The sequence below is a fragment of the Stigmatopora nigra genome, chromosome 4, assembly GCF_051989575.1.
Source record: "Stigmatopora nigra isolate UIUO_SnigA chromosome 4, RoL_Snig_1.1, whole genome shotgun sequence".
Lineage (NCBI taxonomy): Eukaryota > Metazoa > Chordata > Actinopteri > Syngnathiformes > Syngnathidae > Stigmatopora > Stigmatopora nigra.
The window spans coordinates 9,297,019-9,322,023 of NC_135511.1; the positions used below are offsets into that span (position 1 = coordinate 9,297,019).

General features: G+C 38.8%; 2 protein-coding genes and 1 long non-coding RNA gene across 5 annotated transcripts in view; 1 reads left to right on the forward strand and 2 right to left on the reverse strand.

Annotated features, from left to right (window-relative positions):
* LOC144194990 (dedicator of cytokinesis protein 8-like) overlaps positions 1–13,324 on the reverse strand; it is a 40,471-nt gene extending 27,147 nt beyond the window's left edge. Inside the window, exons 1-8 of the mRNA XM_077714283.1 lie at positions 13,085–13,324; positions 7,298–7,397; positions 4,884–5,059; positions 4,695–4,766; positions 4,154–4,262; positions 1,618–1,827; positions 1,366–1,451; positions 850–916 (exon numbers count right to left, since the gene is read on the reverse strand). Of these exons, the coding sequence (XP_077570409.1) occupies positions 850–916; positions 1,366–1,451; positions 1,618–1,827; positions 4,154–4,262; positions 4,695–4,766; positions 4,884–5,059; positions 7,298–7,397; positions 13,085–13,137 (873 nt within the window). The 5' untranslated portion in view covers positions 13,138–13,324. The remainder of the gene's footprint in view (positions 1–849; positions 917–1,365; positions 1,452–1,617; positions 1,828–4,153; positions 4,263–4,694; positions 4,767–4,883; positions 5,060–7,297; positions 7,398–13,084) is intronic.
* Positions 13,325–13,950: 626 nt separating this feature from the next.
* On the forward strand, positions 13,951–23,770 carry LOC144194992 (zinc-regulated GTPase metalloprotein activator 1-like). The gene is made up of 16 exons (XM_077714285.1): positions 13,951–14,049; positions 14,599–14,713; positions 14,830–14,916; positions 15,075–15,171; positions 15,315–15,406; positions 16,126–16,185; positions 16,411–16,448; positions 17,253–17,299; positions 17,944–18,030; positions 18,123–18,167; positions 18,875–18,931; positions 20,679–20,730; positions 22,250–22,318; positions 22,434–22,499; positions 22,645–22,771; positions 23,243–23,770. Exons 2-16 carry the CDS (start codon positions 14,611–14,613, stop codon positions 23,308–23,310), a joined length of 1,095 nt encoding a protein of 364 aa, XP_077570411.1. The 5' UTR covers positions 13,951–14,049; positions 14,599–14,610; the 3' UTR covers positions 23,311–23,770.
* LOC144194994 (uncharacterized) lies at positions 17,269–24,602 on the reverse strand. 3 transcript variants are annotated; one of them, XR_013326029.1, is made up of 5 exons: positions 24,385–24,602; positions 22,379–22,454; positions 22,211–22,300; positions 18,812–18,915; positions 17,269–17,843 (listed from the first exon to the last, which is right to left on the reverse strand). It is a non-coding gene; the product is annotated as an uncharacterized LOC144194994 (long non-coding RNA). The 3 variants fall into 3 exon arrangements; XR_013326027.1 differs by having other exon boundaries at positions 17,269–18,915; XR_013326028.1 differs by lacking the exon at positions 22,211–22,300 and having other exon boundaries at positions 17,269–18,915.
* Positions 24,603–25,005: the final 403 nt, after the last annotated feature.

Genomic DNA, 25,005 nt, shown 5'->3' on the forward strand with positions numbered 1-25,005 from the left:
AGTGTAAACAGCTGCAGTATTCTCATCTCGACCTCGGGCTATGAACAAAGCCACATGTGCCGGTCATGTGATTCTTGTGATGTGCTGGCTCTTGCTCCTCAGTGGGCTTCTTTCCAAGAGGAGCGACCACACATTGGACCGCAGCAGACTTGTTGGTTGGCCCAAAAAGAAAGCCAGATGTCAAATCCTATGCCGTAGATTTGTCATTCTTTGTTTAAATGAAAACCTCATGTTGATAACAGGCCATGCTACAGGAAGCCAAAATGCTGCAGAGCTAGGGGTGTGGTCACTATGTAATTATCAGTCTTCTGCTAAGCGGAACAAAGGTGTCAAACAAGAGCTCTGCAGTTGTGAGCTCATGGTTAATGGCAAAAATTCACTTGTGAAAGTCAGCCTATTAATCTTTAAAGTTCAAAAAAAAATATGGCAGTCTTTTTCACCGAAGGCCAGAATCAAGAGAAAATTCTGAAGTTATTGCTCTTGAAATGAGCGGTTTTGCTTATTCTCGCAAGGATTGTGCGGTTGCTGGAGCATATCCCAGCCAACTACGGGCACCAGGTAGGGACACACTGAATTGGTGGCCAGCCAATTGGACGGCACCCTGCACAACTTGTTGCACTTATGAAGGTTTTCCTTAAAATTTGCCCATTTAATTGAATTACAGTAAATGCAATCATTAGTAAAATATGTTTTCTTGCAATCATTGCTTCCCTTTTTCACTAAGCATATCTTTTCTTGCCCCAGAGTTGCTTTTTATTCTTGCATTCAACAACAGAAATAGTACAACATTGCTTAAATTTGCATATTTGACATTGTAATTGTGTGCCTGAAATATTGCGATTATCTTACCTTTTTCTTCTCTTTCAGGTCATACAAGGCCATGGTAGTAAATATGGGCTCAATATCAATCTCAAACCTAAGAAGAACAGATTTTTTTTCAGAAATGCTTCAAGTGCTGAAAGGTACTGACAAGTAATTGAGATTTCATTCGGCACTAGCTCCATCTCATATTTCTATTCTAGTTATTCTTATTTTGAGTCTGCTATATCTGGAAGTACTTAGTGCAAAGAAGGGATGAAGCCAGGGAATACATGCAACTCACACAGCTGTCACGGCAGTGGATTATCGAGAGGCCAAGTTTGTGTTAGTGGATGGTGTGATGGTGTGAAGGAGTGTGAAGGTGCTGTAAATGTGTGTGTGTGTGTGTGTGTGTGTAGGGGGGGGGGGGGTGCTTACAGTATGCTGCCTGAAACCACAATTGGCTACGTCATTTAAGAATGCTCAATATATGTGCATGAAAAAAGATGTATTTTCCATTTAATACAACCCTCTGCTTATAAAGTCATAGAGAAATAATCTTCCTACTTGATGGACTGGCATCGGATCAGGATGCGGTCTCCAGTGTGTTCTTTGGGGCAATCGGGAACTGGTCGGATCTCTACCGCGTCTTCCTGGAACACAAGCAAAGTATTACTTTTCAAAACTATAGATGAAAGTGTAGGCAGGATTGGGTTGCTACATTTCTGTGTTAATGTCGTCAAAATGTAACCTTATTCATAGTTTAGTTTTTTTCTATGTAAATGCATTGTGGAAAAATGTTTTTTCTAATGATCTTACCTCGTCAGTGGGTGGGTACAGCGCGAAGATCTCAGGGTGTCTGCTCCCCTGGCGGCTCTCCTGGTTGAAGCGGTCCAGTTCTTCGGGGCTGCTAAAGGCCAGCAGCCCCCCCACCCTTTGGTCCGGGGTTAAACAACGCAGGTTAAAGTCTGAGGAAGTCAGGGTCCGGCCAGAGTCATCATTCAGCCTTGCTAAAGTTGGGGATTTCACCTGAATAGAAATACAAGATGAGGTTAAGGGATGTGAGAGTAAATTGCATTTTTAAAAAGCAGGGCTTTTCAGGGCTCATGTGTTCGCAATATTTACTCATAGCACCTTGACTGTTGTAACTGGAAGGGAATGCAGAACTCTTGTCAAGAATCCCTGAGGATTTTCCTTAACAATGTGCTCTCAAGGGGAAGGCCATTACATTAGCTATTATATTAAACCTTTAACTGTATTTATAAGTGCAAATCATAATGTAATGAAAATACATTTGAGAACAGCCACATATTCTGCGATTGTGACTTTAAACCAAATAATGGCTGTTCAGAAAAGTGTGCCAGATAAAGAGAAACACAACTGTTTCTCACAGACGTTAACCAAAATCAAACAGACAAAATGGAGATAAATACAATCACAAAGTATAAAGTCTCTTTTGTGCGGTGTCGATGTTTATTTTCTTGTAGAAGGCAAGACAAGGTAAATTTATTTGTGCAGCACAGTTGACCAAATACAATTACAACTAAGCAACTGGAGAATCCCTTCACTGCACCCAAATTCAAAAGCTCTCATGCAAACCATTGAATCATACAGAATGACTCAATCTCCACAAGCCAAACCATGCTGCTCTCATCTCTGAACCTCGAGTGACATTGTCCCCCTCAGCTGTACTTGTCTTTTTCACTACCATCACACATCAATTCCACATCCCACTGTCATGGACTGAAAGTTGCAGGCTGCAACAGCAAACCAGACCATGACGAGCCAAAAGACAATCGTACTTTTCTTCTTGTCGCTGTCACACTCTATCTGGCAAGCAGATCATGGGAAGCTGGCTGCTCCAATAATGGTCTTTTGGTTTGGGTGATTAAGCAGGGTAACTGTGAGGAGGAGGTGGTTGCTCGTGACAAGGACTCTGATTGGTTGGCTTTGCCTCAAGCCAAGAATTGGTCAATTTGAGACAAAAGCGGATGGGAGCTTGGCACCAAATGTGAGTTAGTGAAGAATCTCGGAAGTAATTCAAAGTAGAACTCAGTATAGATTGCTAGAAAGAACGTGATGCTCGCAACAGACAGGTTTTTGAGGTGAAAATATTGATTAAAAAGTAAAATGCAATTGGCTGGCAACCAATTCAAGGTGCAGCCTGCATACTGCACATTGTTATTTGGGATAGGCTCCAGCACCGCCTTTTGAGGATAAACGGAATGGAAGAACAATGAATAAATATTAATTTAAAAAGATATGTATATTGGTTTCCATAGTTCAAAACATACCTTCAATACGTGTGTATGTGCACTGCTACTGTTAAAATGTATGTGAATAAAAAATGATGGTACTTGATTGCGCCCTACATTTAGCGACACACAAAAAAATGTGATTTTCATTTTCAGACCATATCGCCAAGCTTGACTACTCTAGAAGAAAGACATTTCTGTGTTGTCCACTTTAAAACACTCCACCCTCCCCACTGCTCTTTCACAAGCCTTGATCTGTATGGACTGCCATGCTGCTCTGACTTCAGACCAACTTGCAACTAAATAAAATTAAGGCGCTATATTGGAGTTCCCTGACTACAAAGTATTAGGGTCATGCTATAAAGATGAATGTCAATATGACAAGCATGACAAATGGTAGAAATCAAACATGCCCAACATACACATACAAGAGCCTGAACTAAAGGGAAGTGTCTATTGCTTAAGAGCTACAGCATAAACAGATTTTGTAGAGGTTAACTTTGGAGATTTTGTATTTTTATGAGAATAAATTGAGTAATATAAAACGTAGGACAAGAAAATGGTGAGAACATTCGCAACTTCAACATTAACAAAGGGAGTAAAACAATTTACCATACATGGCCATGCCACCTAGACCCTATTGTGGACAAGCAAGAATTTTGACAATAGCTAAACTGGATGCTATTTTAGACTTTGTCTCAGTTATGTCCAGCAGACGCATGGAGAATTTGAAGTGACTAACACAATAAGTATGACACAACAGCTATGAGGCAAGTTAGAGCATTACACAATGATAGAAGGAAATGAGTGAGTCAACGTCTTGCCTCAATGACAGAGATTATTTTCTAAAGAAGAAAATGTTATATATGAAGTTCTCTGAATCTCCCTTATCTGATGTTTAGCTGTTATCTTAGGAAAATAAATTTGTCAATGGATTCTTAAACTAATAAGGGCTGGCGGAGTTACCGTGTGAATGCTGAATGAGTTTCTTTAAGTGATTTATTTCATTGAATAGTTATGGAGCGCAAAAAATATTTGCCCGTTCGTCCAAAAGGATGTTGGCACGGTTTGCTTTACTAAATGAGTAAAGTAAATCTTACTGGTGTTTCCTCTTTGAGTGACTGGACATCAGACTGAAACGTCTGTTTCTGAAGAAGCTTGTGCAGGCCTGCTCGCTCTGAATATGCACTCCAGCCATCCCCTTGGCACCTATGAGGAGACACAAACCCACACAAAGTCAGTGACGGATGGATGCACACACCAAAAACAACAAGCATGGTTACTGCAGATACACCTCTGCACTTGTAATCATTGTAGATAACCCCTTATTATTCTTGCACACTACGATCATGGCTGTCTTTCATTGCATTAAATGCATCAGATTAGAGGTGTGTCGTGTTTATCAGTTTTTTTGATGTGTCACATTTCCTGTTCACAGAGGTACTTCTGTCTCAAGTAACTAAAGGGTCTGCATTCGCTCTTCTCTGGTTCAGAGTCTGTGTGGAGATAGCTTACAGAAGCCTACATATACTGCTTAACCTTAAAATTATATTTCAAAATCAATCCTTCATCCAATTTCTTAATGTTAAAAGCTAAACATTTGTGAAAGTGAAAGGGATGGGGCTGTTTAAGAGGCTTGACCTTCTAGATACAACAAGCCACGGCTGGGTGTAACTCTTGACGCAATCTCTCACATGGGGATCCAATTCCACTCTGAAATAGAAACAAGATGAAATAATAAATAACATAGACCAGGGAAAACATGAAAAAAAACTTTTTTCCCCTTTTTTAATCCATCAAAAAGATCACTCAAATGATTTGGTGACCTACCCTTCGTGAGGAACGGGGTGTCGGACAGTGCGGCACTCCTTCTCTACTAGGTCCACCTTTAGGTCGTCATGAGGGAAGTCCCCAAGCTCCTGCATCAGAGCAGAGTCCCCACTTCGGAGGTGCGACATCAGGAATTCCTCCAGGTCCAAAGGATCCAACGCGTCATATGTTTGTGGCTGGGGAACCGCATTGAAAGGCTTAGTACAAACATAAGTAAATATCTGTTTGTTATTGATTAGTATGTTAATCTCACTGTTTTGATTTTCTAAATTTAAATCACATGTCCACTCCTTCTGTGTGGAGTTCGAGTTTGCATGGGTTTAGTCCAGAGACAATTACTTTGTATGGTTATTTTTCTGAAAATATTGAACCAGATCTGAAAGGTAGCATAATGTTGCATCCTTAGAAGAATTATAAATAGTTTAAAATAATGAAGTAAAAATGACTCAACTAAGTTAAGAGAGGCAGAAATGACTGCAGAAACTTAGCATAATGAGTCACTGCTCAACCCAAAAGTTGAGCGCCAAGAGAATTCTGTTTATTTGCAGACATGTTTCTGCACATCAGTCAACCCTAAGGCATGTTTTTCAGCAGCAAATTTTAATGCAAGGGCAGAGTCTTCATGATCCACCTCACACTACTGTTCTGATCTAGTCAACGCTGTCTTCATAGTGGTGATCCCCTCTGTTGCAAGACAGAAAACTAGAACAAATGAATGCAAATGTATGCATGCTTTTGATCAGTGCACGTTGCTATGTGGATGCAACAGTCTTTTCATAACGTTTGTATGTCTGCATATCAACACGGCAAAAAAAAAGGGTTAAGAAGGTTAAGCAGAGTTCTGAAAAAGTATTTAAAAAAGAAAAATGAAAGCAAGGACAATACATAACATTAGGTTAAATCAACAAGCTAGAGTAGTCGCTTACTTTTTTTTTACTATGATTGTTCTTATATTTGAAAAAGAAAAAAAAAAGCTGTGCACTTACCCTGCCGACAACTGAAAAGTGACCCAAAAGGGGAAGCGTGCAAAATGGCGAATGCCGGATATGCGAAGTGACAGTGTGCACCTATACTATCGGCGCTGCCTGCTTTATATTGAAACTAAGCCATGATGCAGATCCTCTTAAATTTTATCCACACTTTCCTAGAAGCCGAAAAGAGCAGTGGATAATATCAAATAATTTGTTTTTGGACAGCTTAAAGATTCTAAATTGAGCCTTGAACCTATCTAACTTGAGATTTGAGAACAACCACAGCACATAACAAGAAGTGACATGGGCACACACATCTGTCTGTTAATAAAAACTACACGTGCAAAAACACTGATGCAACTCTCCATTATATGTATAGTTTTGAAGATTCATCATTTCTCAATTGTAGGTGTCAATGTGCCAAATGGGCTACATGTGATTGACTGACGACCAGTCCAAGGTGGAAACTGTTTCTCACCACTATAGGCTCCAGCTCGCCCAAAACTGAATGGAGGACAAGGATATTTATAAAATTGATGACAGTGTTTGTTTGTAGTGAGAGTTGTGGGGGGGAAAGGGAATTCTGAAAACCAACACACACAAAAAAAATAGGAAAACTATCATCCGAGGGATTATAGTATTAAAAATGCCTCTCTCACTTCCCAAATCTGCCTATAATAAAGATTTGACCATGTCAGCTGCAAGGTAGGAAAACCCCCATCCAGCTGTATTTGTGACCCATTTCCCAAGCAGGTTAGGGATTAACTGTGTAGCACGCTGCCACAAATTGGGAAATACATGAATGGTGCAAGTCATCCTCCTTAAAGCCTTTTAGAGGACTTGTTCAAATATGTTCACTAGGGGGTTGCATGGGTGGAATCAAAGGCTGGAAGCAGTGTCAGTTAGTGATAGAGACTGTCAGGAGTAAAACACTTGGAGCTTTGGAGAACCCAGTTGCATGAGCAAGATGTAGGTCGTTGAATGTGTGGAGGAAGGGCAGGAATAGAAAATAAAAGTGTGAAGACCGGATTCACAAGAGTAAGAGCGGGAACAAATCCCTCTGATGGATTACAGTGTATCATCCCGTCACCGACTTTACAGAGGATAGGAGCTCATAAGCGAATAGACGTACTACTAAAAAGCTACACTAAAGGATACACAGGTGATCATTTTTAACATCACATATAGTAAAAATATATGAGATAAATGCATGAAAAAAATGGGTGTTTACTGTTTCTGTGTTTGGTATATTCCAGATTAATTAAAACTATACCAAATAAAGAATGTGTAGAAGGCATAAAAAGTAACATAGGATATTCAATTGGATATACGTTTAAAAGAATGGTGAATAATTGCATACTGTTCTTATTTATTTAAAAAAAAATGTGTGCCATGTGATTCTAAATAACATGTCAAATTCAGCAAATAGCAAGCAAAACTCACCACGGTGAGGTAAGTCATGGTCGAGGCATTGGAATTTGTCCGTTTGTGATAATAGCCGTAGTTGCCGCTGAAGTTTCGTCTAATCTCAGCAGATGAATTCCTGAAATTAAAGCAGGGAGGCAATGGTTTAAAGTTTGCATACCAGTGATGACAGTGTGCAAACAGTTTAATTGTGTTCAAACACAAATCTGACATTGTTTACATCATACTTTTTGCATATTTTGCGATGCAGACACATCATGCAACTCATTAGACATTCAACTCTTAAGGCCACCATTGTCACTTTACTTTGAATTGCTCATTCATGGAGATTCCATTCACACTATTGTTTCCTTCTAGACAATTCTGTGGAGGCCTTGGAAGGTTGGCAATTCATAGAATAAATACAGAGGAGGATCAGGCTGTGGCTGAAAATCCATATGACACTGCAACAGAGAGTGGCATTGCGAAGACTTAACGAAAAAATGCTGTCCAATTATGTATAATAATTGCCTTATTTGTTTCTTAACCAGTAAATAAAAGACTCAATTTACAAGAGGTTCACAATAAGTGGCCAATCTTTGGATTTCAATACTTCAAACATTCTAGTTTCATTTCAATGCAGCTACTGAGCCAACACAAAGGGAAAAAAACATATTTCTTTCCCTGAGGGTGTATTGCCGGGCGACTGCACTCAAACTGGTGTGCACGCCAAATAATAACTCATGAAATGTTTTAACACTCCACTTTGAAGACGAGAAGCCCTAAACATTAACCCACAAAGAATACTACAAATATCCCATCAACATACTCTACATTCCACAATAATAAGCAAGAAGAAAAAGACCTCACATATGATCCATGTCACAGGGTAACTTTAAAACTAAAAGCTAAAAACTACCATTTGCAAGTGCACAAGCATATTCACAAACACTCCCATTGTGGTCGCCTGGTTGCTACCATTGAAAACACAAAGCTCATGGCTATAAAAAGAGCAGGCAAGTAAAACAGTAATCAGGCCTTGCCAGCAGCACACAGGCATTATTTCATCATAGCACACGAACAGCCCGTGATTATTGTCTTTGTTGAACGCTGCCATCATTTGGCTGGAAACCCCTCTCAAAAGCAGTTATTTTTGGCAATCTTTTATTAAACAAATTTTCTGCTAATTAGTGGTATGTTTATGAAAATGTTGGAAAGACATGTGGCAAACTTTATAATATTTGAGCTATAACTATAGAAGAACATCAACTGTGTGACAGCACAAAAACAGTTACAATAGAAAGAGTTATGTGTTGCATCCGCATTCTGCTGTGTCAGCCCGGTCTGGAACATGAGGGTTAGGGCCGTTAAAATGACCACCAAGTTATTTCCCAGACAACTCTCCCTTTCAGCCTGATGACGTTGTCCTAAAATAAATGTAGATTGCAGCCAACCAGTGGCATGTCGACAACATAAGCTGCAATTGTGCGAGACGTGTACCAAATGTTTTTAACATGCTAACTTCAGAAAGAAGAGGAGTGGGAAAAAAACAAAGAAAGACTGAAAGTAATGTTTAAGTGAGGAAATAGTCACAAATATTGATGCCTGTCTCCAGAGGACATCATCAGACAACATCCACATCCCAAAGCCAGTCTGCTAAAATGCAGTATAATGTTGACATGTAAAACTGTTCCCTAAAATTATTGTTGATATCTAAAAGTGCTGTATTACAAAGGAGGGAAGACATGTCGAGAGGGCTGGGCCAGGAAATATGAATTCTAACCTTTTTAAATGTTTATAATTGCATGTTTTCATCTCTAAAACAGTGTACAAGTCATATCTGTGCAAGGGACTGGTTTTATTTATTCCAATATTTACTTGTGTTTCCATAAACTACACCTAAATAGCTTCTTTCCCCAGTACCATCCCATATTGTGCGTCACGCTGTCCCCTGCTGCAAGCCTACACTTGCTGTGTATGCATATGGTGTGTTTTTGTCAGCAATACTGTGATAGTTGCGCAAGCTTTCCTGAATAAGTGACAAGCCAGGCATTTCCCTCCCCTTACACTTGCTTTTACAGCTACATTCTGATTGGGTGGATGAATGGCAAACTCTGCTCTTGATTATAAGTATTTATAATTCATATGTGTCAATCCATTTGCCTAAATCAGCTGGGCTAAGGTCATGGCAGAATGGGAAGGAATTTAATCCTTCAGAGCAGGCTGTGCAGTTTGCTACATGTAGTAATTTAGATATAGAACTGTACATGCATGATATTTGATAGATGAAATTTGAGAGATATGATTTTTTTCCCTGATGAAAAGTGCTATATAATCTGAATGGGGTACAAATTTAAGACAAATATTTGAAATGTTGTAGTCTATTCATTCCAATGGACCATTAAAATTAATATTTTAAATAAATTAAAAATCGCTGTCAATTATTTAGAGGTTTAGGCTTGAGTTTAATCTAATCTAAAGTGTTAACTACACAGAATGAGTGCAAATTTGGGGAATGTGCTATTTTTATGAAGAACGCTGCATGAAGGATTGATATTTAATTTTTCAGAGAAAATAAACATTTAATTGATTTAAGGATGTCAAATGGTTAACACTCTCTCTCTTTCTGAATGTTCTTAAACCCTGTTGAGATTCCAGAAATATTACATGAAGCAGAATAGTAATGCTTGGGGAATTTCTGATGGTCCATTAATGTGGCTCAACTTTGTGTGGAATCCACACTGGTATTTGAATAGGAGAATAAAAGATTTGTTGCTACTAATTAAACATAGCGTAGTGAAATATGACCGAAAACAAAATAGCAACCATTGAAAATATTTGTTTACCACATATCCTTATCAGGTTTACGAGGGTGTCTAGAGTTGGCTTGGAAAGCATAGACACATGTCCTAGCTATAAGCCAATGATTCACACAACACACAGTATAAGACAATCATTGACAAATCCCAGTCACAATTATGGACAACTTAACAGCCTGTGGGTTTTTTGGGGGAGGAAGCCATAGTTCCAAGATAAAACTCATGCGAGCACTGGGATAGTCTACACCAGAAGGTCAAGGGCTGAGATTTGAACATCGACTCTAAAAAGAATTGTGAAAGGTTAGTGAGGAAGAAGTCCAATTACCAAACCCCAGGAAAACATGCAAGCTGAAATTTGAACCCAAAACAGCTTTCACTGTGAGGAAGAGAGAAAGAGAGATGTGTTAACCAGTAACTACCATGGGTCTTCTTCTTCAACTATGAAGAGGTACAGCATAAAAAAAACACAAAGTTACATCCCATTATTCAATCAGTTGATTTAATTTGATTATTAGTGTAGAAAAGAATGACACAAGAAGATTATGTGGTTCAGAACCTAAACCATTGTTGACTGCGAGGTAAGTGAACTATCAGCCAGACTACTGTCCTCCACAGAATGGCTCTCATTCAATCCAATTATCTATTTTTTCTAGAGATCATCCTCATTAAAGTCATGGATGAGCTGGAATCTTAACTTTCTGCGTATGTCTGGATACACATTGAACTCATAGTCAGTAAAATTAGGGCAAATTTAGATAAACAAACATTCACAATCTTTTAAATGGAACACACGAGAATATTGACCCAAAAAGGACTGATCAGTGAATCAGACACACAAACCACTATACCAAAGAACAAAGAACAATGTCCCTTGTTACCCGATAGTCAAGAGAATTAAACATTCTAAAAGAATCTGCCCCTAAACATGCATGGTTAAAATATGGTTTGATTTGTATTGTATTGTCAACTCTGAGGTGGGTGTCTGAAGCAAACAGCTCCCCCCTCCCCGAAAAAAGATCCACATCATCTGATCCAAAGAGGAAGTCAAAAAATAACAGAGGGTCGTGTGGCGTACATTTCAAGAGGATTGCGGCAGCAGGATGCCCCTGCTGTGTGTCTCATCCTATCATATGTCTCCAGACTTTAATGGGCTTGACTGCTATCAACAGCATCACGGCCCAGTTTCCTGTCAGTAGCTGGCACGCACAAACAAAGCCCATGTGAACAAAACAAATCTTACTTTAGTGTCAAGTGAATTTAATTCTAATATTTGTGAGTGTCTTTTATTGGATTTTAACCAGAGAAACCCCCAAAGTAACTCAGCCCCCTGCCCCTAATTCATAAAAGTATTGAACAACAGAGCCCTAGATATCCTAACACTTGTTACCGGTCGTTTTATAGTAGTACTTCTTTTTACTTGCAAACATTTAATGTGTTGTATTGCACTGAACACTTCTTCTTTCTGCCTTTCTTTCTGCTTCTGAAGAAAACCCACATTTCCTGATAGAAAAAGAAGTGAAACCAGGGCATCTGTATGTCCACTATGAACAGGACATCCTTCCAAACTAAATGAGAATACTAAGGATGTTTCAGGTGTGTAAAAAAATTTGGATTGATTCATGCCAATAGATGTGTCAGCTTAGTCGATGTCATTCACAAGTCTTTATTTACACTCTCATAATAACTGAATGTCTGTATAAATGGTGTCCGTGAGCACTCTCAATAGTAAAATGTGAAAAGCAAATAAAGACCAGCTATCGCTCTTGGTGACGTCATCAAAGACTTGTACATTCTATTATAACAATCGAAAGCTCGATGCAAGTGGCAAAACAGGGGGGGTTAGCTCATTGACTATCATTGAAGGGACAGTGATGGACAAATAATCACTGCCAGTCCAAACGGACTGGATGTTTATGCCTTTTAATGGCATTGAAACACATTCAGTCACTATGAGACCTCAAAATGATTGCACTTCCATTACCTTCAATTACCAAACAATAAGTTCATGTGTCAACACTGCTCATTCACAATATAAATTAACGTGATGATAGGAAACAATAAAGTTAGTTTGACTAAACAGCATCTTTAAACACTGGATCACATGCAAATTAGGCACTGCACATGTTGTCCTCCAAAACACTGTGAAGGAAATGGATGCAAGGATGGATGCATATCTTTTCCATTGACTTTTACTCACAATAAATACAAAAAAAAATGTTTTGTTTCTGTTGACCATATTAGGCACACAATTGGATTGGAACAGTGGTTCTTAACCTTGTTGGAGTTTACCGAACCCCACCAGCTTCATATGCGCATTCACAGAACCCTACCTGTGTAAAATAAAATGTGATTTATTTTTTCAAATTAAAAATGCATAAATTCCTCACAGCACTGAATGGCCAATGTCACTTGATCATCTGCAACCAGTGATAGTCAAGCAGGGCATGTTGTCGTGAATAGACATGGTGAATCGATGTGTGTTGACCTCTGCAGGAGAGGCTCCACCGAACCCCTAGGGTTCAATCGAACCCAGGTTAAGAACCACTGGATTGGAATTTTGATCTTATCATTGATATCATTGAGATCATTGGGGAACACTAGAAACCATCGCGTCTTTACCAAATGGGGAACGCTTCACATGCATTGACATATTTTTACAGGAAGCTCTCTTGTTTGTTTTAATGAGTTAGCAATGGACACAATAGACTTCCATCTATTGACTTCCTCTACACCTGCAGGAACTATGATGAGAACATGCGTACTCATCATATACGGCATGGATATGATATAAAAGTGATGCATGCAATTTAAAATTGACATTTTACTTTTAATACGTGCAACTATTCATCAATGCCAACTTCAGTGTGTAAAGAAAGTAACGTGCAGATCCGATTGGGGAAAAAAACAATCTGGTGCTCTCTGAACATGTGGCTTCCTCTTCTCCATTACAAGTTGTTATGACAGTTGCTGAAATAAAAGAAATAAAAGCCTTGTAGATTTGCTTTACCTGTTGATTTTTAACGCAAACGCGCGTCTCTCTGCACTGGTAACAGAAGCCATGTGATCCGGGAATGGGGGTTTTGCAAAGTCCGGGAAAGAGAGTGGAGGCTTCTCCGTTACCACCGCTCGGTTGTCTTCGGTGCGTTTGGGCGACGCTTGGATTCGCTTTGCCCGCCCTAGCTGTCACCGAGGCACCGCCTCTACTACCAAAGAAAAAAAAACGTCAAGTTTAAAGAGAGTGCGCGCGCTTCATGCCTCCAGAGTCCGGAAATAAGTGGTCGCGTGTCCACTTCCGATTTAGATGATGAGTGAGAGAGAGCGAGATAGAAAGAGAGGGGTGAGAGAGAGAAACAGTGTTGAAGTGGTGAAAAATAGCACTCCAACTTAACTTTAAGCGATTGTTAAAAAAGGAGCCAATGTAAATGCAATCTAAGCTTAAAAGTGTGTGTTCTTCCATCTCTAACGACTTCATACAGATTACTATTAATGAGACTGCATTTTGAAAGGCCAACGATGCTCTCCTGTGGTTTACATTGGTATTACATCCCAATTCAACACGGCGGTGAAGAAAATAAAAGACCGATGGCAGTCAAATCTGTCTTTAATTTTCAACACTTTTATTTAGTTTACTTATGATACCCATTTCTACAAGTTATATATCTTAGGCCCAGGGGAAATTGATGTTCACAGATCGTGACGCTCACTACCGCAACTTGACAAGGGTCTAAACACGAAACTGCTTTTTATTTGGCTGGTTTAATTGATGTGATTCCGTGGGATTTTTAATATCTTATAATCATATGTGCGTTGTCTTTTTCTTATGACATGAAGTGGAATGCGTTTCACATGTTCCAGTATTTAGTCGGACTGTCAACAGTGTTGCGCACCGACACAATCTGAGGAGTCGCTCCACACTGTGTTGATACTTTATAAGCATATTTAGCTTACGTGTCTTTTAAAGTGCAGCATCAGGTAACTCTCTTTTTTAATCGTATAAATATTAAATGGATTTCTTCAACGCAAATTATTGCTTTTCCTAGCAATACCGTATTTACATAGTTATAAACCAAATGAAGCAGCCTTACATTTTGAAAACATGTAATTTTCTCTATTCTATAACCAAACGTGTCTTTTACGGGTATGAAAATGGTAAACTAGTAGCTTTACTTTGACATATTGTGTTGTGTAAGGAAATGACGTTATCATTCATTTTCTGAACCGTTTATCCTCACAATAGTCGCGGGGGGTGCTGGAGCCAATCTCAGTGGACACTCTAAATTGGGGGCCAGCCAATCGTAGGCCACAAGGAGACTGACAACCATTTACACTCACACTCATACCTAGGGGCTATTTAGTGTGTTCAACCCGCCTACCCTGCATGTTTTTTTTGGGGGATGCGGGAGGAATCCGGAGTACCCGGAGAAAACCCATGTAAGCCAGAGTAGAACATGCAGAATCCATACTGTCAGGACCCACGTGAAGCCTATTTATTCATCAGACCATCTTGTCCTTTGCCTCAAGGGTCTAAATGGGATGGAGTACAATGAGGACGATTGCCCAGAGCTGGTGCCTATCCCCTCCCAGGACGCTACTCCAGCAGATCAGATACCTGTCACCATCATCACTGGCTACCTTGGTGAGAGACACTTTCTACGTGAATTCTAGTATATTTATTGGGAACTTTGAAGCTTCCCCAAATTTTGCAACCAACCCCACTGTTAATCAGGCTTGATAGAATGTCCTTTCTTTCAGGTGCTGGAAAAACCACACTTTTGAACTACATCCTAACAGAACAACACAACAAGCGGATTGCAGTCATACTCAATGAATTTGGTGAAGGTAAACAAACCCAATGTGTACTTAACATCTTCATAGCAACCTCGAATTTCACGTTTGGTCATTCTCCACAAGAGGGCACTATTGCTACAACTTTAATTGGCCATGGTGCATCTATTGATTTCTTTCTCAGTTGTCAATTTCTAATCGTTGTTCTATAGGGAGCGCCCTTGAGAAGTCACTTGCTGTAAGCCATGCTGGAGAACTTTATGAGGAGTGGCTGGAGTTAAGGAATGGCTGTATCTGCTGCTCTGTTAAGTATGTCTATGCATATTTAAAATATCACATATATTTCCGCTATGCAGTTCTATGCAACTTTCTAATTTCAAAATAACTAATGCACAATATCCAAATATTTTCCACACTGATTGTATGTATCCTTATGTTATTTTCCTTGTCAGGGATAATGGCCTTAAGGCGATAGAGAACCTTATGGAGAAGAAGGGCAAATTTGACTATATCCTCTTGGAAACCACAGGATTAGCTGATCCAGGTAATAATACAATATCGCAAAATAGTATAGTACACACCTCTCAAAAATTATTATTGACCAAGTATTAACAACAAACAGCCATACAAAACCTATTTGAATCAGGAAACCGAAATTTGGTGTTTAAGCCTAAGCACAGCAGTTGAACAACTAGACCATGTTGTATCATGGCAATTCTGCCACAAGGTATCATCATGGGAGATCAGGTTCACGTCATGCCATTGTTAATCCTTTTGATGCGATATTCAACCAGACAGACTTATTATCTACTGCCATTGGTCGTGCCATTGCTGTCAATCATGACCTTCAGATAGACGGGGCTGAAAATACCGCCCCTCTATCTGAAAAGGGGCTATGATGACTTTTAGAAATATGCCACTTATATACTAAATGTTTTCATTACACGGCCATCAAATATTTACAATTCTTCTCCATTTCCAAGTCGCTGTTTGACAAAAGTGCATTATGAAAAGAAAATGTGGCTATCATGGTAAAACAAGGAAATGTCAGGATTCTATAGGTGGCAAAACTGGGAAAAAATAGATGTAGTTAAACAAATGAAAGTCTTGGATACTGGTATAATCTGCTACGAAGCGCTCGGCTTTAATGAGAATTCTGGCAGTGGTTTTGGAGAAGAATCATCTATTCTCGTCATACTATAGTGACATAAACATTTTTATTTATTCTGTACTAAGCATTAGTCTTACCTATTTATCTGCTAGGTGCCGTTGCTTCCATGTTCTGGGTTGATGCTGAGCTTGGTAGTGAGATCTATCTTGATGGTAAGTGATTTTTTTTTTAGGTATTGCTGGTCCTCGCTACCATTTGAACATTCATAGTTGTCGTTCAAGTTTAAAAAGAAGCCCAGCCAGCACTGTAAAAGAATAATAGATCTATTTTTTCAGCAACTTTGGAGCAGGTTTCAACTAACATCAATAGTTTAAAGATATTATTTGAGCAATCAAATTTCACATGAACCTTTAACTCCTCCTCTTGTTTCTGTTTAGGTATTGTGACTGTTATCGATGCAAAGTATGGTCTCAAGGTATGCTACAATATTACTTTGCACTTTTTTAAACTACTACATTGAATAAAACATTTATAGGCAAACGTTAATTAAAGACAAAAATAAATAGTCACACATTGCGACAGTTATGAAATTGGAAAGAAGACATAGTCAAATATTTTAAAACAAGTTTTTGATAACTATTTGATCATAAAACCAGTAATGTAAACATGTAATCAATTGCAATGTAAAAAAAACTATCAATTTAATCGATTAAAAAAATCACTCGAATAATGATTTTAAAGATATTCAATAGTGACATCTGTACTTCACACATCAGGAAAACCAATCTAAATAGCCAAATAAGCATTTTAATGCAATGCATATCCCAACCTCCCAAAGGCATTTGCAAAGAACAGGACAAATGACACTTACATAATGGACTTTATAGTGAAGGTGTCAAGCCTGCCAGGCTGACACATTTGAAGGCCAAGTTGGACGCCAAAGAAAATAGCTTCCAAAATATTGTCATTCTGAAATGCTGCCCCCCTTTACAAGGTTTAATTTTTCTTATTAATCTACGTTTATACAATGTACTCGTCAGAATGAATTAATATTATAGAAAAATACAGAGAAATCCAATAGAAGAAAAACCCACAGCCGCCATATTACAATATTTTGGGAAATAAATCCGAGAGAAAACAATAAAACAGATTGAACATCATGTTTTATTTCAATATTAGGAAACTGAAGCTACATTTAACATTTAAGTAATGTGAGTCATTAACTTTAAAATGGATTTCTGCACTTAAAACTGAATGTGCTCCCTTTTTTTTTAAATAGCAACTAACAGAGGAAAAGGCTGATGGACTTGTGAATGAGGCAGAAAGGTTTGTTTCTTTTTTCATGTCAATATCAATGTTTATCCCTTCTCTAAGATGGAAAAAAATGAAAGCTAATACTGCACATGGTAGTTTAATTAGCGTTAGGATTTATGAAGGTGTCATTGGAAAAAGTTGGCCCTAGTAAGTGGTACCTAGACCCTATCTTTTTTGGGTGAGCAGCTGTTGTTTGCTGACATTGTCAAAAGACTGAGCCTGCTCCTGTCATTCTTCCTCCAGCTTGGAAAAACTCAGTGTACAAAACAATATAGCAACGGATAGTTGTTTTTGACTCACGTAGTGTTGCAGTTCATGTGTTTGTGTGGCTGGTTTTTTGAGTTCTGCTAATCCAATGTGAATTAGGCATTTAATTCTAAAATTCCTCGTGGTGTAGAAGTTCACTCGCCTGACTTTGATGCGGGCAGAAGTGGGCTCAATTCCCACTGGTGGCGGTATGATTGGAGTGCCCTACGGCTGAATGGCGACCAGTCTAGGGTGTAGTCTGCCTTTCTCCCAAGGACAGCTGGGTTAGGCTCCAGCAATCTCCGCAACCCTTTCAAGGATGGGCGGAATGGAAGATGAAGAATTAATGAAGCATTTAAGTCCTGAAATGTAGGCCTAATACTTCTGCCTGTGTTTGATATGTCCTGTAGGCAAATTGCACTTGCTGACCTGACAATTATCAACAAGACTGATCTAGTGGAAGAGGCGGAACTTGCTCAAATCCGAGACACAGTCAGGTAAACTGGTCTTTGTTCCTGACTCTGACATGGGCATATGTTTTAAATGATGGATTTGGAAGAAGAAATAACATTTTCTTTTTCATCCCCAGATCAATAAACAGTGTCGTGAAGATCCTGGAAACGCAGAGATCAAGGTAGTTAGCGCAGTCGTGTTCACAGTGGGGTATTTTTTTTCCTCGTGAGATTATCAAGTCGTTCTGTGGCCTGGGCTCCCTTCTTTGTTTGTGAAGTGTGCTCGATGAACTCCACGTGCTGGCCCTGCTTAGATCTTCATATCAAAGATGAAGGTGTGACATTACACCAGAGGGACCACCTTGCCTTTCTTTTGACACACACACTCACATGTATCAGACAACAAAAAAGTTCTACATCCTGAATAAACACCAGATGCACACGGGTGTCCAGCTACCCAGGATCGTTTGCTCTCTGACCTGGGGTCTTCCTCCCGGTTGGGGTCACACATGCATATCTGTGCTTTCCCATGTGTGCGTGTAAGTGCGTTTGCGTGTGTGTGGATCTGTATTTATATTCTGCTGTTTGCTTGTGATTGAACCCAGGTTACACCTGGCTGACATAGGCAATATCTATCAAAGTTTTGTGTATGTATGCTTGTATATGTATCTGCTTGTCCACCCTCCCAGTAAATGAATTTAGACAAGGGAAAGAAGATGAAAGAGGGATTAGGGGGGGAAAAACTTTGCACAACCAGTGAGACTATTTTACATCACCTCTAGCGAGCACGTGATAAAAGACAGGAAAGTTATTATGTAGCAATCACCTTATGTCTTTGAATGAATGGCAAAATGTCCCAGAAATATTCTAATGTTGTCTTCTTCAACAGGGTGAACGTCTCCGATGTTCTCGACCTTCACTCTTTTGACACTAAGGATGGAGAAAAGTAAGCTTTACGTTAGATACTTAATTTACTTCAAAACTAAGAGACATGACACCATTACTTTCTAAATGCATTCATCCATTTTAAACACAACTGGTCAGGGTTCACGGGGTGCTGGAACCTATCCCAGCGGACTTAACTTAAACTGTTGCCATTCAATTGTAAGGCACGCACAGAAGCAGACAATCATTGGCAGTCACAATCAAACCGCCACTCAGCGGGAGCCACGCAGCCTGTACTAAAGTCAAATTGAATGCACCATTAAGCCATTACCGACATTTATCTTGTAGTCAAACCAGGCGTTTCATTACAACACTTTAACTGGATGAAATGTGTGTACTTAATCAAGTCTCTAGTGAGCATGAACTATTTATTATTTGTTATTGCGCTGGTTCCTTGCTCACAATGATATTAGTGTTCTGCCTCAACAGTCTTTTGTTGCTCGTCTGTCTGGAGCGTGTAGCCAACGCTTTTTGACACTGTTACTTGCCATGTTTCTCTTTAATTAACAGACTCTTTTATTGTGCATGCCCCCCACATCCTGTCACACCCCAGGGTGGTCATCATATTGTGTCGCTCTTCTCCCCTCTGGTAGAATGTCATTGTCATGAATAGAGTCAGTGCTCATCCCTTCATGTGAATGAAACGGACCGCGGCGTTAAAGCTCTCTTACATGCCCTGGTTCAGTGTGTAAGGCCAGCTGCAGAGGATTAGAGCTGTGTGTGTCCGCTGACTCCTGAAGAGTCCCCCTTGTCCTAACAGATAGCTCCTTTCCCCCTTGCCTTTGAGTATCAGGGAGGGGGACAAGTTTTGGGGGGCCCACCTCCCGTCCCCTCAACAGAGCCCAAGCTGGGTGTTTGAAGCGGGTGCCCCCTGCCGCTCCACCTGTGTGGTACTAACTAACAGCGCACTGGGCTCAAACTGCAGGGCACAACATTTAGCCTCCTTGTGAGGTCAGCGAGGGAGGCCCGACAGAGAGAATAATAGCTTGAGTTTGTTTGGTGGACACAGTGGGTTTTTTGTAGACTTTAATTGCCATTCCTAAAGTTTTCACAAGTCTATTGAGGGATGTTGCTATTATACTTTGGACTATGGTGCATTAGTACACTAATCCTGACATGCAGAGATCAGAAACACCTTTTATTTTCACTCCTAAAGGTTAATTACATAAGTATTTTCGTTTTTTTAAAGATGAATTTGCATTTTAAATCTTACATGAAAGGGGTATTTTGAAGACTGAAACTATAACATTTTCCTTCAAAAAATAATTAAAAAGCACTTTGACATGGACCACAAAAAGTAGAGGATTTTATACTAGCCAAGCAAGTTTGGAAATAGCTAAAATGTCTTGTTTTCTTTCAAATAAATGAATACAAACATTTAAAAAAAAACAGTTAAGGTATTTCTTATTAAAACCAGATGATTCCCAGTGTTAAAATCAAATAACGCCCTCTAGATTTAAACTACGGGTTTTCTTTTCCAATTTGAGTGCATCTGTATTTAGACAGGCACACTCGGAGAATGCCTATATTTATTATAAATAATTACACTTTTGAGATGAATAGTAAAAAGATAAAATAAATATTATCAGAACGAAACAGCCACTTGCTTTTAACCACTTGTCTCTTAAAGCTATTTTGGTAAAAATGCAATGCTTAACCCATTGTGGGACTTTAGTCATAAAAGTCTATAAATTTAGTACTTTAAGATTGTAGAAAACATCACATGAAATGATATTTCTCCTTGACAGACTGGCAGAGAAGCTGAACATTGTGAAACCGACCAGACCACACCTTGACAAGGTATTGTGTACTGTAACTATTCTACCTTACTTTTAATTCGCTCCCTACGCCTTTGTACTTCGTTTTGTTTTTTTGCTAATTTCTTTCGACGCATAATTTCCTCCCAGATTAAGGGAACGCATTCTCCTTGGGGCTAAAAAGCCGTGGCTCGCATTCCCTAGGGTGACGACACCACAGTGAAAACTTCCTCCCGACTTTTTGTGTGCAATGATCATTTCAAGGCGTTTGATGTTATTTGTTGTTTCATGAATAGAAGCCCTTTGGGTCACATACGTCATGCATAAACTTCAAAGAAAATATCTAGCGTGCACTTTTTAAATGACTTTATATCCTTCACCTTTTATATCAATTAAACAGTTCAATATTGAATGTGATTTTGTAAATGTATTTGGAAGGGGTTTTTTATGAGGTGTTTTCTTTTGAAATGAGCTCAAATGGCTCATGACTGCAGTTTGGTTTCCGTAGTTTAATGCCTATTAAGTTTTATCACAGGATGGATGCTGATGAGACGTGTTCGGGTGTGTAAATAACACCATTGTTGTCTGTTTTCCCCACGTTCTCTTTTCCCGCATGAAGCTCTACCCTCCCTCGAGTAAACCCACAACACACACCGCCCCTCCTTACCCTGTTGCTCTTTTCATGTAAATGAGAAGACTGTTTTTCTGTTGTTATACCAAATGAGAAGGAAGTGTGTAACTTTAACACTTAAACACTAAACCAGCAAATATCTGCAAAGTGCCTCTTTAATGCCACAAGGAAGTTGAGGCGAGGACGAGAAACGAGGGGGAGGGCAGGGTCGGCTGTTTTGGGCTGTTGTATGCAAATTAACAGAGTAGAGCTGTGGTTTTCGACATGTTGATGTCATCATTTGGAGTGTTTTTGAATGATCATAATGGCTTTGTTATTCCATTGGTCAAATTTAAAAAGCATAATGTTATCAAAACTATTTTGTTATAATTATAAAAGTTACACACTTTGTTCAATAAGTCATAGAAAAGTTATTTTACCGAGAATTTAAAAAATAAATGCATTTACTATAGCAGTAGTAATGACATATAGGGAAAAAGGGAATATTAAAAACCCAAGTAGAGTGATTAGAATAATTTGCAAATCATGTTCAATCTATGTATCCAATGGAAAACATTACAAAGACAAAACATTATCAGTATAATACTGATCTGTTATTAATCTATTAGCAATTTATCGATCAACACTAAATATCTTGTTTTGTAGTGTATTCAATTAAACATAGGTTTAACACAATTTGCAAATTCTGTTTTTATTCATGTGTATTACGTATCCACATCTCAACTTTACTACAGTTAGGATGGCAAAGCCTTTTTCTTATTGTGTGTGGTGGCACATTCATCCATGTTACTTCATATCTTAACAAGGCAGAATCTTGATCTTTATCTAGTATTGGATTTTTTATGTTTACTGGTATTATAGGATGTTGTTATCAAATAGAGAAGAAAAGTACCTAATTTGTTTTAAAAATGAATCCTCTTCTATTTGTCAGAGTATTTCAACTGTGACATTTGAAGTGGCGGGAAGTCTTTCAGAAGATGCCCTAAATGTTTTCATTCAGGTACAAACACATGTTGTTATCCGTGCTTTGCATCCCAGTTCCCAATACCCAATTATCTACCTCACAATGCGTCCCTTTGAGAACATAAGCTTCTCTTTTTCCATGTGTTTTCCAGGATCTCCTCTGGGAAAAGACGCTGCAAAACAAAGAGGGGCAAGCCATGAATGTCATCCGCTTAAAGGTACAGTAAAGCACAATGGTTGTCTCACTGGCAGGTGGCCATCAATATAACCCGCTCCCTTTATTATTGTATTCATGGGTCCTGGACCCTTTCTTTTACCGTCGGTTAATCTGTCACTTGCAACATGTGACTTGCGTGTTCTTAGGGGATGGTATCGCTGGCGACTAAAGCCCACCAGGTCATGCTGCAGGGGGTCCACGAGTTGTATGAGCTCAATGAGACTCCCCAGCTTTGGGAGGGACAGCCACGGATCAGCCGGCTGGTCTTTATAGGTAAAGAAACAAACATGCTGCTTTTCATGCGTGATCCCTTGTCTTAAAGCTGTTCTTGCCAATGTTCACTAAATTCTGCTAATGTGTAACATGGTCATTGATGCATGAGTCTTTATAAGTAACAGAAAGGACCATTTACAAAAAAAATCCACAGTCCAGCTAATGGATCAAAAACAATAATGCAAATTTTTATCGACAAATGAATGGTAAGTCAATGGAAGTAAACATTTTTTTGCAAATGTATACACTACAGAAAATAAAGTTATAAGGAGTGTTTTCCAGTTTGTGGCCTGAAACTTGAATAGTCTGCCTTTTAGCATTAGAAAAGCCATATCACTGTCAATTTTTTAAAACATATCTTGGAAACATTTATTTCTTGGGATTCAGTTTTTTTTAGAACTCATATTTACTTGTTTTGATTGTGACCGTATCAGAGTATAGTGATAACAGTTTCTTTGTTGTGTCCCTCAGGACGAAACTTGGACAAAGATATTCTACAGCAACTTGTCATCTCCACTGTGCTACAGAGCCAAGAATAATTTTGTTTTCTTAGACTATATGTTGGAATATTATGTAGCAATTCTGTTCATTTTAGTAACTCGTGAAGATTGAAAAATCAAGATTAATCTATTCACGGAAGATAATGATGCAAACTTGGTTTAACTCATCTTGATGAGAGGACCATAGTTCTTACACTGGAAAAAGTGACTTCTATAAACAATGATAATATTAAAATGTGCTTTTTCACTTGTATAAGCAAGTTACATTGATTATGAGATGGCTTTAATTTGAGACTTGAAATTTCCCTGTTTACCCCTTTTATGCACACCCAAACACAAAAACAAATGTTTATTAAACTGAGTTTGTATTAGGTTTTTTTTAATTCTTAAGAAAAAATTGTACCAAGTATTTTTATTTATAGCATTCATCTACAAAAGGTTATGGTACCAATATACATTTCTTTGCTTCATTAAATAAACACCATGAATGATGACATAATAGATTGTTTGTTTCATTTGAGTGCATATTAAGCAAATCATTTTAATATCTATTTTTTTATATTTGTAACTCTTTTGTATCATTATTAAAACAGTAGAACATAAACTACGCAAACTTTGGCCTCGTTGGCTGAAATTGACCCCAATTTAAATTAAATCCATTTCAACTGAGCGGCATGCCTATGAATGATCAAGTTTCTGTACCACCGACGGAAATAAACTTCAAATCTATTTTGAAATTAGATTTGGCATTGATTCATTCAATGGCGTGTAATAATACATTGAATTGTTTGTTCAATGCTTTCAAAGGAGAATCATTGTAACAAGAGCACAGGGGGGAAAAACCTGCAAAAGTCACTTGATGTTTTGCATTGACTCAGAACACGTCTTAAATGATTAACAAGTATGTTGTGGGGTGCCACTAAAAAATTAAGTCTGGCCACGCCATCCCCGATACGAAGCAATTGTGGTGCTGTCATGTGAAGACCATTACGCCCAAAACACGCTTGTATGGGCAGGTGAGAAAGGGGGCGGGGTTTTCCCAGCGTTGCCAATTTGCAATGGAAATTTCGTTTTTTTTGTATGTGTTTTGTTTCGAAGCACATATCCGCTCACCTCGCTTTAATGAAGCCGGCCTCGTAAATCCCCGATCCCCGACATGTAGGGTGAGGGATGTCGGGACGCCGTGCAGCTGGAGCCGTTTCCTTGTCGATTCTAATGCTGATTGGGCTTGTTAAGCGCTGCCATTGGCTCTTTTCTTCTCTGCCCCGTGGGGGTTCCACACCACGGCCATTTTCATGGTCACGCCCCCCCGTGGCCATTCCGAGATGGCAAACTAAACAAACCTGCTGGGGTGAGGGGTCCCGCTAAGATTCAAACACTTGGTCATCACGAGTTATTTACTTACAAGGCTTTACAATCACAACTATCTTCAAATCTATCAAATGATCACAGAAATACTGTTAGATATTTTCCATGGAATTTAGTTAAACAGTGTTGATGAGTCTGTCTTAGTAACTATAATGCATACTGGCCCTTACAATTTTACTAGGTATAATTTTCTTCAACATAAAAATGATAGAGAAATGTTAGTCTTGGAGTCGTACTTCAAAGTACCACATTTGTAATATACATAAATGTATATGTATTTTATATTTCCTTCCTATTGATTATGTTTTTTATTTTTATTAACCTTTTCAATTTGATTTAGCATTTACCTGAGAGGAAAAACACAAG

Bases quoted from the DNA above. Each gene is read 5' to 3' on its own strand.
- LOC144194992 (XM_077714285.1), top strand. From the start codon at position 14,611: ATGGAGTACAATGAGGACGATTGCCCAGAGCTGGTGCCTATCCCCTCC. The intron at 18,168-18,874 runs GTAGTTAGCGCA...CTTCTTCAACAG, and splicing joins CTGGAAACGCAGAGATCAAG to GGTGAACGTCTCCGATGTTC. The intron at 22,500-22,644 runs GTACAGTAAAGC...GCGTGTTCTTAG, and splicing joins TGAATGTCATCCGCTTAAAG to GGGATGGTATCGCTGGCGAC.